At 35.0% G+C, this 12625-nt stretch overlaps 1 protein-coding gene across 2 annotated transcripts in view; it reads right to left on the bottom strand.

Annotated features, from left to right (window-relative positions):
- Window positions 1–4106: 4106 nt before the first annotated feature.
- Window positions 4107–12625, bottom strand: part of Tfec (transcription factor EC) — a 74300-nt gene continuing 65781 nt past the window's right edge. The window contains exons 5-6 of one of the 2 annotated variants that reach the window (XM_050145931.1): window positions 10407–10554; window positions 4107–9523 (exon numbers count right to left, since the gene is read on the bottom strand). In XM_050145931.1, coding sequence (XP_050001888.1) covers window positions 9143–9523; window positions 10407–10554 — 529 coding nt within the window. In that variant the 3' untranslated portion in view covers window positions 4107–9142. The remainder of the gene's footprint in view (window positions 9524–10406; window positions 10555–12625) is intronic. The other variant, XM_050145930.1, reaches the window with a different exon arrangement.

Here is a 12625-nt window from a genome sequence, read left to right as displayed (position 1 = left end):
AATACTCTTAGCAATGGCCTCTTAGAGAGAGAGAGAGAGAGAGAGAGAGAGAGAGAGAGAGAGAGAGAGGGAGAAAGAGAGAGAGAGCGAAACAAATAGAAACACAAAGAGAAAGGTATTCTTTGGTTCTAATAAAAGTAGAAAAAGAAACTTCTAGCCAGGAGTTCCTTTTATGAATAACCTGAATAGCATGGATACTCTGTAGTTAAAGAGATCTTACTATTAGTTAAATATACACATATATGTATATATACACACAAATACATAAATACAGCTTTCAGTGTCCATTTGTGTTATGTGTTTATGGTTTCAGGGATAACCACTCTGTACTGAATAGCAAGTGAGGGGGCTCGTCCCTGAGAAAGGCTAACTCTCCTTCTCCCAGCAGTCATTAGTTGCCTATATGAGAAGTGATGTAATTCTGTTTTAATGTAAGATATATTTTAACATAAAAATAAATGAATAAGATGCAGTACTCTGAGTATACTCAAATATTCTGAAACCTCAAAGAGTTAAAGCCTACTATATAAACTGTGTTGGTATGGCAGGGATGAGGGTAGTGTGTCCAGGATGAGGATGGTGTGGCCAGGATAAGGATGATGTGGCCGGGATGAGGATGGTGTGGTCAGACAGGATGAGGATGGTGTGGCCGGGATGAGGATGGTATGGCCAGGATGAGAATGGTGTGGCCGGGATGAGGATGGTGTGGCGGGAATAAGGAGTGGTGAGCTGCAGGAGGTCTGCACAGGCAGCACCCTTCATTCTTCTTTTCCCAGCTGCTGGCTGGACCAAATGAGATCTCATTTGCCTTAAAACTAAGTTCACCTGAGGGAAATTCAGATGCCCTGACATGTGCTTGAAGAATCCCTTTGATTCTCCCAACATCCCAATTTCACTTTACTACAAAATTTTGGTTGCAGGTCCTTTACAGTTTTTTCAACAGCAAGCATGTCTCTTTAGTCATACTTATTAAAGGAAGAAATAAAGGAAAACTCTAGAAGCAATTTCTTCTATTCTTTTCTGTCACAATACTTCATATTATTTTCATTTTTAGGAGTCATATTTCCTAGAACCGCCAAGAGGGCACAGGGACTTCCCCAGCACAGCTGAAAGAACTGTAGGAGTGAATGATAAGGTAGAGATTGTAGTGGGTTGTTAACATCCTGGGGAAGTATGATCCTGTTATCTGAAAAATCTGACAGACCCCTGTTTCCCTTATCAACAAGAAAGAATCATTAGCTGTGGATACAGCGTGTCAAGCAAAACACAGCAATAAATAATGTAGAAAAGAGAGTTAGCTGAGGAACATATATACAAACATATATACACATGTATGCTCACACACACATATATGCACACACATGTACATATATGCTTGTGTCTATGCCCATTCATATAGATAATCTGCATTAGAGAGCAATTCAAGAATAGAATTTAAGGGTCTCCTGGCTGGTACATCCAGAGAACATTATGACAGTGATTACCACTGATTATTGTGATTAAAAAATAAAAAGGCCTTACAAATGGAAAAACCTTAAATGGCCTTGTTAGAGAACATAAACAGACTAAGGCAGTCATTGCAAAAGAGCGACAATATTGAGCTGAGGACCTAAATGGAAAAGATCAGTCCGCATCCCAATGCACTTCTCTGTCTTACCTGTGAAGAAGTAGAAATATAATTCCAGAGTGAATGTCTAGGATATCTCTCAATCTTGTCCTTAGCAAATAGGAATGGGCTTTATGGAACTGTAGGCTGTTTCCCCGCACTGTTAAATCTCAATCTTAAAACTCACCCTGTTCTGCCAGGCAGTGGTGGAACACACCTTTAATCCCAGCACTCAGGAGGCAGAGGCAGGTATGCCTCTGAGTGGAGACCAGCCTGGTTTACAGAGCAAGTTCCAGGACAGCCAAGACTTCACAGAGAAACCATGTCTAGAAAAAAAAAAAAAAAGCCTGTCCCATATAGTTATGTATAAAGTAAGTATTTTTAAAGGGATTAACACAAAACTCAAATACCAAGCAGTGTATTCTCTCTATATACACACATTACTTTTCACATGGTATCAAATAAATTATAATCTTGACTATAATATTATTTGCAGCAATTTAATTTTTTTCTGGGCATAACTCTTATTGTATTGAAATGTGTAAGTGATTCACGTTCAGTGTTTCCAATCCACTTTTCCTGGCTTGTGAAACTTTTTAAGGAAACATTAGCATTTTCAGGCACCAGATGTTTTGACATAAGGAGAAGCAATATGTAAATTTTAATCCATGCTAGGAACAATAGCCCGGAGGCAACTCTTCTTATTATGTGAATCATATACTTAACCACAATGTGGTGGATTCTATCAAAATCCTAACCATCCAGAATGCTGTAATCTTGTCTCATGGTTGCCAATTAATGAAACTGATACCTATTTAAGATGGTTGGTATGTAATGTAACAAATAAGTGATATCATATTGTTCCCGTTAGCCATCACATACTCAGAACTCCTAAGGCGAATAATTTTAACAACTTTCAAGGTGGGTTTTACCCTTCTTTCTGGCAGTTAACCAAATCATTCTTTATATTATATTTTCATGTTTTAAAATTAAAGACGTCAACCATTATAGTAAGAACTAATAAAGTGTGTTAAAGCTTTCTCGACTTTTTGCCTTAACTCAAAGTTTTGTGTGTGTATATGTGTGTGCACATATATGTACCTCTTTGTATGTGTGCTTTTGTGAGTGTGTATGTGCATGTGTCTCTGTGTGTCTGTGCCCATTCCCATGTCTTCATGAGTGCCTCTGTGTATGTGTGTTTTGGTGTACATGTATGTTTGTGTGTCTGTGTGTGTCTGTGTGTGTGTTTCCAATAAAGGACATTTAAAGATGGCTTCAAATGTTCCTTCTGTGTCTTCAGGGGGTGAAGAGAAAAATGTAGAGCTCAATAAAATCAATAAAAAAGGAAAAAACAACACATTATCTAAGTACATATACATTCAAATGACAAAATTCATCCTGTCATCAACCTTTTTAATCTATGTAAGGTTTTTAAAATCATTGGCTTATTTTTATGTGCATTGCATTGGCTATTCTTTCTATACAGGTTTTATCATATCAATCTGTATTTTGAGAATTAATAGTGTTTTACAGCATCTATTTTCTGGTACTTATCCTTAAAAAATAATGAACTTATGTTTCAATCAAAGTATCTTTCATACTAATTTTAAATGGTCCTATTTTATCATTTTTGGTACGAGTATATAAGAACAAAATCCATAAACATGGTATTAAATATTAGAAAGTCTTAACGCTTCTGAATTCCTTATTAATTTCATTATCAAGGGATGGGCGTAGTCAATAGCAATTAGCAGCTTTAAAACGTTTTACACATCAGAATACAGTATTCTATTTATCTTAGATTGTCTGGGGAGCATCTAGTATATTAAAAAGGCTTTGCAGCTTTCTGGTGATTTCACTGCTACCATAGTGCCTGTTAGCAATTTTGCAACATCCTGATAAATATTTTCCATAAATCAAAGCCATAACAGCATGCAGAAGCAGATGGCAGGAGACCACATTAGAGAATGTAACAGTTACTTTCCATAATGGAAAAATATTGGATCATTGTTGTCAGTCTGGCCTGTGTAACAAGCAGTTGTCAGTTGTGAAGTCTTGCAGCACATAAGTATCCTGTCAGATGATTAGCCCATACAGCATCCCCCTCTGCAGTCTATATACAAGGGCAGAATAAAGAGAAGTATATTAAAACCCTTAATGGTTATGTTCTTTCATTTAATATATGCAAAGAAAATATTGGTACATTTAAAAAGTACTTGAACAAGAATTCATGTATGCATTTAAAGTACACCAATGTTCTTCATTTTCATAGAAAAATAAGACACATTACTTTGTTATTAAAATGAAAAATAGCAATAATTATGAATTCTACAGTCTTATTATATTAGCAATGTTTTCTTGATATAACCAATGTTAGACTAAAATTATTGGAATGTTACTTCAGCTACTCATATATATATATATATATATATATATATATATATGTAATGCTATTAAAGTCAAAGATTTTAACTACATTGTTATTATTAAGATTAAATAGCTGAATTAATTTTTAGCTTTGCATGCCATAAGCAGCCTCTATGCTGCTAGATAAGATTCTGGAATTTAGTTTGTCTAAATCTTCATGTACAGATTTTTCAAAGTAAAAGATAACTTATGGTTCTTTTGAAACAACAATGGTTCCCTCTTTCTTTTGACTATTTTATTTGTTACATAAAATAAGATTTAAAAATTATAAAGTTTGCTTTGGCAGAAATTTTTACCATCTTTATAACTTTAAAGGTAACATAGGAACAAGAATGTAATTTTGCAAACAGCAAAGTCATTATTTTTGTTTTTTAAACATACTAAACTATGAAAACCAGAATTTTACTGAGGATCTTATCAGCTGAAACAATGGAAATAATTTGATTGTTAAGAAATACATAGTGTAAGAAATATGCAAACAAGGCCCTCAATGAGGAAAAAAACTTCCCCTTTATATATAGAATGCACACAAGGGTATTTTATTCCTGAATTAGATGGATTTTAGGAGAGAGTGTTTTTATATCAACTCAATTCTGATCATTTCTCATACACTGACATTCTAAATGAAACTCAGAAAACAAAAGAACACGTGACACAGAAACTGTGAAGTAGGCTTTACAAAAACCAAACTTCCACCACCACCAAGTCAGGAGCTGCCTATGTCGGCTAGTTTTGAACCGGTCCCATAGCCTTCTTGGTTTTTTTAACTCACTCTTCACCTGTTGCAGCTTCCCCGAGTGTTCTTATTACAAGGACATAGCACTAGGTCCAGAGGAAGGGTAGCTTCTTGTAGCTTTTTAACCTCTCAATGTAAAACAAAATGTTTTCCTTATTTTCAAATTAAAAACCACACAATAAATAATAAAATGCATATCAGTGAATAATGATAAGAAATTTATCACAGCGTCAGCACTCACTTCACAGGCAATAGGGAGAAATCTCTGTCCGGGTAATTTCCAGGAGCTCAGGTTGATATAAACTTATAATGAGACAAGGCCTGAGGTAGACCAAATGATGTACCTTTATGGCATCTACGCAGTTTTTTCTCATCTATACTGAAGTAAATTCAAGCCTCAGTTGCTTTCACTAAACCCAGATTGACCAAATGCTGATAAAACAGCAATATGATTAATGAATTTGAGTTTTCATGAACAACTTAGATATTATGAGAAAAGAAAATATCAGCATAAAGATATTGTAGAAAAGACCAATGCGCTCAAATTCTTTTTGAGACTTACATTGCTCTGTGTATTGGCCCTACAATCAATAATACATGTCCAATTAAAAATTAGAATGTTCTGTTATGACATCCATTTACTTAGACTTATAAAGCCCTTGTAACAGTCCAAGAAAGGGGGGCATTTTTATAATACCACTAACAATATTAAATGAAAAGAAAAGTAAACAATTTTTCTTTTATGAAATGTAATTTCTTCTAAGGTTGTGGTAAATGGGCACACAAAATCAAGACACTTGTTATATGTATTTTTGAAGGAAATCCCTAGGAAGCATTTTAAGTACAGTCACATTTGAGCACGAAGAAATGAGACTGAAAATGAAGACGAAGGCTATTCCTGGTGTCTGCAGGTCATCTGGCTATTTATTTTTCAGAGGAATTATTTTACCTTTACAGATAAAGGCAGGGTCACTGATAAGACCCTCAACTGAGGGAGTTTGTCCTAGGCACGTGTTCTCCAACTGATACAGGAAGGCTTCCAGAGAACAAGCATTAGAGAAAATGAACACTACACATTACATCTAATCATTGGGGGTCTTATTATTGCCAGAGAATTGGGAAATGAAAAAGGCTGATTAATGCAAATCCACAAGAAGGAATCCAACATTTTATAATAAATGAGAAAAGAGATTGGTTGGGACATTATCTTGAAATTTTTACTAAAGTTATCATTGAAATTGTACATTAATTCTTTGCATATTAGCAAATTGTTTATTAAAAGTGATTTGATAATCAGGCTTCTGTGGTAGAATGCTTTGACAAATAGTTCTTCTGTCTCTGTTAGGTAAAGTCTGCAACAATATTCTTTTATTCATCTGTTTTCATGAGGTTTTTTTTTTCCTAAGATTCCTAGATGCTTAAATAGCTTATTTTTTCAGTTTATATTTTTAACTTGATATTTATGTGTCATGCCAAACTTCACTGTAAGATGTATACAAAATATAATATTTACAGAAAACATAATTTTAAAAATACAACACAAAAGAGTCATTTTTTTGAGTAAGGATTGTTGCTTGGTTGTTGACTACTTTATGAATAGACAACTTTTGATAAATAATTTTACATTTGGTGTGTTTTTACTTTCCTATGCAACTTCAGTGCTATTAGAATTAGAATATTGGTGGGGATAAGTACTCCCTCCACTATATGAGGTATTGACTGACATACACATGTTCATATGTGGGTTACAGATGTGATGCAGAAACTTTTCATTTGATGTCCATGGATACATTTTGGGGAGCTTTAAAACTTTATGTTGTGGGAAAATTATTGTCCATGCAAAGTTCTGTATTTTTCTAGAAAAAGAATAGATGGCTGTTGTTAAGTTCTCAAGGCCTCTATGCCGTGAAGTTAAAAATTACTGTCTAAATGTTTTAAATTATTTTGGACACAGGGGGCGTAATACCATTCCACTCTGTCTTAAAAGTATCTTTACCCAAATTTTAATTTTCTGAAATTACACATTCTGAATGGAGCATTAAATGTATTAGCCTCCTCTCCAGAATTATCAATCTGTGCCAAGTCCTTATCTTACCCAATACCATGAGATCTCAGTTTCACGGACAAGCAGTATTACTTCATGAGAATGGAAGATGGTGTCAAATCAACAGTATCACCTGAAAAAGTCTTAGAATATCACAAAAGAGGACAGTAGAGTCTCAAAAGAAATAATCTCCCAGCTAGAATAGTATGGTTCCCATGGGCCACAAAACATTCATTTCCCTATGATTTGCAAAGTCAGATCAAATTATCAGCCCTGAGGGAAACTTTTGTCATTATTATTAAAAGTGTTAAATGCCCTCTGAAAAAATATTGAGAAAAATCTGTTTTCAAATAACATATTTTAGGTTGACTCAATCCATCTGACTTTAATGGTCATTCCTAGAAATTATGAATATGACAATTAAATTATTTTAATACTCCCAAATCTGAGCTGATATATGGTAAACAAGAGACTATCAATGTCCAGAAGGAGATAGCATTTCATCACTTTTCTTTAGCATAAGGACTTAAAAGATTTTGATGACATATTGTGTACAAAATACTGAACACTTGAATATTTCAGATATCACAGCTCAACCAAGAAATATACATTTTGTTATCTAAATTCCTATTCTAATAGCCAATATAACCTCTAGTGTATTATGGCATCCGCGATGTATTTGTCTTTACAACTAAATGAAAACACCGTTTCTCACACCTCCTGAAGAAAGGGATATAGATCTGCCAACCAAACGTCTCCTGAAGCTATTTGTCTACTTATTTTCTTTGATCATTTGGTTGATAGTGGTCCCCTCTATTAATTCTCCTTGTAGCTATACCATGCATTTTACCTGCTGCATTTCCCCTCAGCTTCGCAACCATCTTTGCTTTCTTTGAATTCTTTTATTTCACAACTTATGTTTAGATTTAAACTCTGCACATTCTCTATCGTTTGGTTTTGTTTTCCTGTTGTCTTGTTAAGTGTCTCCTCAAGAATTAGGTCATGTGCTTCTCATCTGCTTTACATTTTCTCAGGGCCCAGCACAGATCTGACTCTTTCCCCATGAACATTGATTCATTGATGATCATTCATTAAGATATAGTCACATGCCAGATATAGCAATATATGTGTTGATAAATTCCCAAAGTTTAGACAAGTTAGAGAACAATGAAGTACTGTACATGCAAATACTTGCATTGTACTAACTGGTGACAGAAAGGAAGACCATAGGGCACTCTAAGTTTCAAGGGAAAAAGAACTTTATCTTCCCCTCACATTTGAATAAAATAAAAAGTAATTTCAGCTAACAGATTATCAATTGGCAGTCTAATATTTAATATGTAGTCAATGTTTGAGAAAACCCTTATGAATAAGAAATCTATATCTCACATTGGACATGAAAACATATTTTAATCCAAACAAATGTTTCTAGTACGGAGAAATTTTATACTTTAGTTACTAAAATTGATTATCATATCTCTTTTTGAAGAGCAAAGGAATAGTTGGTATATGGTTTATGACATTATTCAGATAATCAGATGAATGAAACAAAATAAGATAATATGCCCTACTTACACTATGTATGTGTGCATTGGTGTAAAACGGGTAAGACTGAGGGCCATGCTCCGGAGCTGAGCCCTCACTGTGGTTCGTATCTGAAGAGGGCATAGATACATAAATATGCAAGAAGATGTTCAGAGTTAGGCTCATTGAACTGATTTTTAAAAGTCAGGATCTAATTTTAGAAAATAACATTTTTAGAAACGTTTTTGTTTTATTTTGAGAAATTCTCATGTTATTACAGACTGAGTTTCAAGTATAAGTAAAACTATTCATTTTATAGTAAATTTCCCAACAAGAGTCCATCTATGGTTCATCAGACAGTGGAGAGGAAATTATCACCTAGTTTGTTAGTCTTGATTCTTTACAAAGGCGATGCTATAAGAGGTGACACAGAATACGGAGGTGAGAGGGGAGTAGTATATTGCAGTCTCTTTAAGGACTATAGTTCCGATAATATCATGTCATTGCTCTGCATGTATCACCCTAGAGTCATTGTTAAGTAAACCACTTTCCAGGAAAATCAAATTTAAAGAAATCTGGACTCTGTAGACAAAGGAGGAAACGAGACTGTGCTCTTCAGCGATTCTTTAACACCATGTTTCCTCTTCCCTTGGACTTGCCGATTGCTTCTAATCACTTTCCCCCCCAGGGGCAACATAATTCCTTTCAGAGAATGAAGAAAAAATAACGTGTGAAACGCAGATCATGATTGCATAGCACCAACATGGCATTTCTTCCTGGTTGATGACTGGAGCCTGTTTGTGGCTTATAGTTCATCACCATCCTCGGAGCTGAAGCTGCTTCGACTGCTCGCTTTGGAAACCGCAGGGGAAGTGGCAGAGAGGAGAGGGTCTGTTCCAAAGGGGCACATTGTATCACTTAGTAGCAAGCCGTCCAATCTTTGCTCTTCCTTCAAAGCGGCACTAAAGGATAAATCTGTGAAGTGGGACAAAGGGTCAGAGAAGGCCACAGCTTGCTCGCAGAACTCCGGGCTTGTCCCCTGAGACGGAGTCAGTTGTTGGCAGCAGCCCACTACTGAGTTCTTCTCAGGATGGATCTGTTGTTTGGTGAGGTGGGGACTGAGATCAGCGGGGCTGAGTGAAGTCAGCATTGGCAGACCGTGAGCCCGTGCTTGTATCTCTAGTTCCTGCAATTTCCAATAAGAAGTTGTAAATTGTTAAATAATGCGTTGGAAAAGTTGACATAATTATCGAAATCAAACTGGAAAAGAAAACAAAACAAATTAGCTAGTGAACAAAATGAAGAGGACGGCAAACTACAAACGTATTTTGTAAATAAGGAAATCTGGTGTGCTTGCAATACCTAAAAATTACTTAAATTAAAGAAAAAATCCTCACAGTGTCTGTAAGCCACATGATATGTGATGGTATCATAGTGGCTCGGGCTAAATAGTGCACTACACAAATTGTGAAAAGTCTTCCACTTATGCCTCCTGGTTCATCTCCTGCTATTATAACTCAAGGGCATTTCACTGAAACAAGGTAAGTGTATAACTTAACCATGTGCCCGTCTGCATTAAGAGGAGAGACAATTATGAAGCCCATGTTTTAATATTTTGTTACACATGAATAGATGAAAGGTAAAATGTAAACTGGTAAAATACACCTTGAGGCAATGAAATCCATAATGATGTTACTAAAGAAATTAAAGAGAAGGGAGAAATTTAGTGTCCGAAATCATCTTACAGAAGCCAAGCGCTTCTCTTGGTTGTTCTGTTTCTGTTTTCCAATGTGAGAGATGATATCGTGTGTGCAGCAAATGAGCATCATTTCCTGCATTTGGTAATTGGTTCTCACCCATTCTGTGTCTAAGTCATTTTGATCTTCGATCTCCAATTAAAATCTAATGGAAACAACCCAATTCAGAAGCTTTAAAAGGCAGTAAATTATTTTTCCAAAGGGGGAGAAAGTTGTTAATAAGCAAATGTATAAGTGAAACCAGTGACGGAAAGCAGTGACGAGTTAGTTATACGTTCTCTGTGCAGCTCACAGCATCCATCTCATGACAACCTGAATCCGGAGCACAAGCTGCCGGTTAGCCTGTTCTAATTTCTTCTGTCTGTGTTCTAACTCCCGGGCTCTCTGTTGTTCTTTCTGTAGCCACTTGATGTACTCCACTGATGCTTTCAGAATGGTTCCTTTGTTCCAGCGCATATCACTGTAGAAGGGAGAGATAACCTTTTCACAATTGTGCATGTCAGCAGAATTCATAAGAACTTACAAAATCTTTTACATTAATATGAAATAATGATTTACATGACTATTATTCACTCTTAGATATTATTGCTTCTGAATAGAAATTTTAATAGAATAGTTAAGAAGCCCTTATATAGTAAAATTAATCCCAGAATGAAAATAAGTGTCAAAAGAAAGTAATAAAGTGACTTTTTGTGGGAGAGCTAAATGCAATATCATGATTCTACCATTACAGTTTTTATATTTTTAGTGAAAATTGCTTTTATTATTAACTCTAAGATTAAAATCTATGTGCAGGATTTCTGCATTAATGAACTAGCAAATGTACATTTCTGACGACTTAAGCCTAAATTTTTTAAGATCATTTCAAATGTACCAATCTTTTAACTTATTTCCTAATATGGTTGCTTTTGTTTCTAAGAAAGAAAAAAGGACATTCTCCCCTGGATGGGGATCCTGAGCAGTTGTGAAACACAGCAGAGTTGGGCAACATTGCTTTATGCAACAGAGCAAGCTTCCTGAAAACATTTAATCATTTTTTTCTGCATAAACAATAACATCATTATTTTTAAAGTTGGACTCAGAGCACCATTTTTAACTATTTTAATATTTTTAAATATTTAAGATAATTAATAGAAAAAAGCATTTCTCAAAAATCGTTTAAGTTTGGCATAGAAAAATATGAAAATACTTTTAATATAGGAGAAATAATATAGAAGTATAGGAGGGGCTAATAACGATCTTAATTTCTGAAAACATTATGGATGTCATGCTGCATGAGAACTATTAATAGCATTAGTAACATGAGCAAACTAATTACCAAATGTTAATTAATGTGGTTAGAAAATGATGGTGACTGAACCTGAAGTTCACTGGCTCTGCTAGATTGGCTGGCCAAGCAAGCGCTGAGACCCTCCTGTCTCCAACTCCCAGCAGACAGATTACAGGCAAGCACATCCAAGCCTAATTTTTATGTGGGTTCTGGGATCTAGACTCAGATCCTTGAACGTGAGTAGCAAGTACCATTCACTGAGCCGTGCCCCTCACTCTGAAAATTATTTACACACATAGAGCAAAAAAAACCATTTTCCAACAGTTGTTTTTGTTTTATTTTGTCTGAGTATTATATTGAAAATAGTCCTTGTTTGTATGATTTTTCTAAGCTAGAATAAAGTTAATAAATTACTCATTATGGGTCAGGAATATAAAGTCTGTGAAACAACTATTTGAACATTACTCATGAAAACAGGTTGGGTGACCATGTCATTAGCAGCAACAAATGAAAGATATATCTTCATCCATTCTGCACAAAGGGTTAAAGACATTTGAGTGGCCAACCGTCTACTGAAATGTACAAAACTACTTCCGCGTTTGCTCATTTTAAATATTATCTACTCAGTTTTCTAGGGCCACCATGACTATTAAGAACAGTTCTATTCATGGGGATTTATCTCATGGTAGACTAATTATGGAAAGACAAGTCATTTCTGTTGTTGAACCAAGAGGTAACTGTAACCGAGAAATACTGTGGTCTCCTGAATCAAAACTTTTAGGTAGTAGCAGGAACCATATGGAACCTTATTTTTGTTTCATTTCCTCCGCTAGGGGGAAGGGTATATGAAGGAGGAAGAATAAGAAACAAAAGACATGGCCCACACCCATGCACATATGACCAACACTAAGTGGATCTAGTTGGATAAATAAAATGTATATCTATAATACATAAATGTATGCATGTACATATATATGGGGAAAGAAATGAATGAGGGATATTTTCAAATTTCTTCATATACATGCATAAAATTTTCAAACATAATGAAAAACTCAAAAGCAAAGTATGATTACAGTCAAATCTAAACACTAAAGCAGATTTAAATTTAAAATAAATCTACAAAATAGAGAGGGAGAACACAGTACTCTTTTGACTGTAACCGATGTCACTTGACTGTTCCTAGAGTTTGCCGCATCTGTTAATATTTGAATAGATAAGGCTTTGCTCTTCAAGTGATAAAACATTCAAATATATCTACATA

Source organism: Alexandromys fortis, unplaced genomic scaffold (genome assembly GCF_014885135.2).
Source record: "Alexandromys fortis isolate MF-2015 unplaced genomic scaffold, M_Fortis_MF-2015_v1.1 scaffold_34, whole genome shotgun sequence".
In the NCBI taxonomy this organism is placed as follows: domain Eukaryota; kingdom Metazoa; phylum Chordata; class Mammalia; order Rodentia; family Cricetidae; genus Alexandromys; species Alexandromys fortis.
The sequence above is the reverse complement of the archived record's forward strand: the minus strand, read 5'-3'. Positions and strand labels throughout refer to the sequence as shown.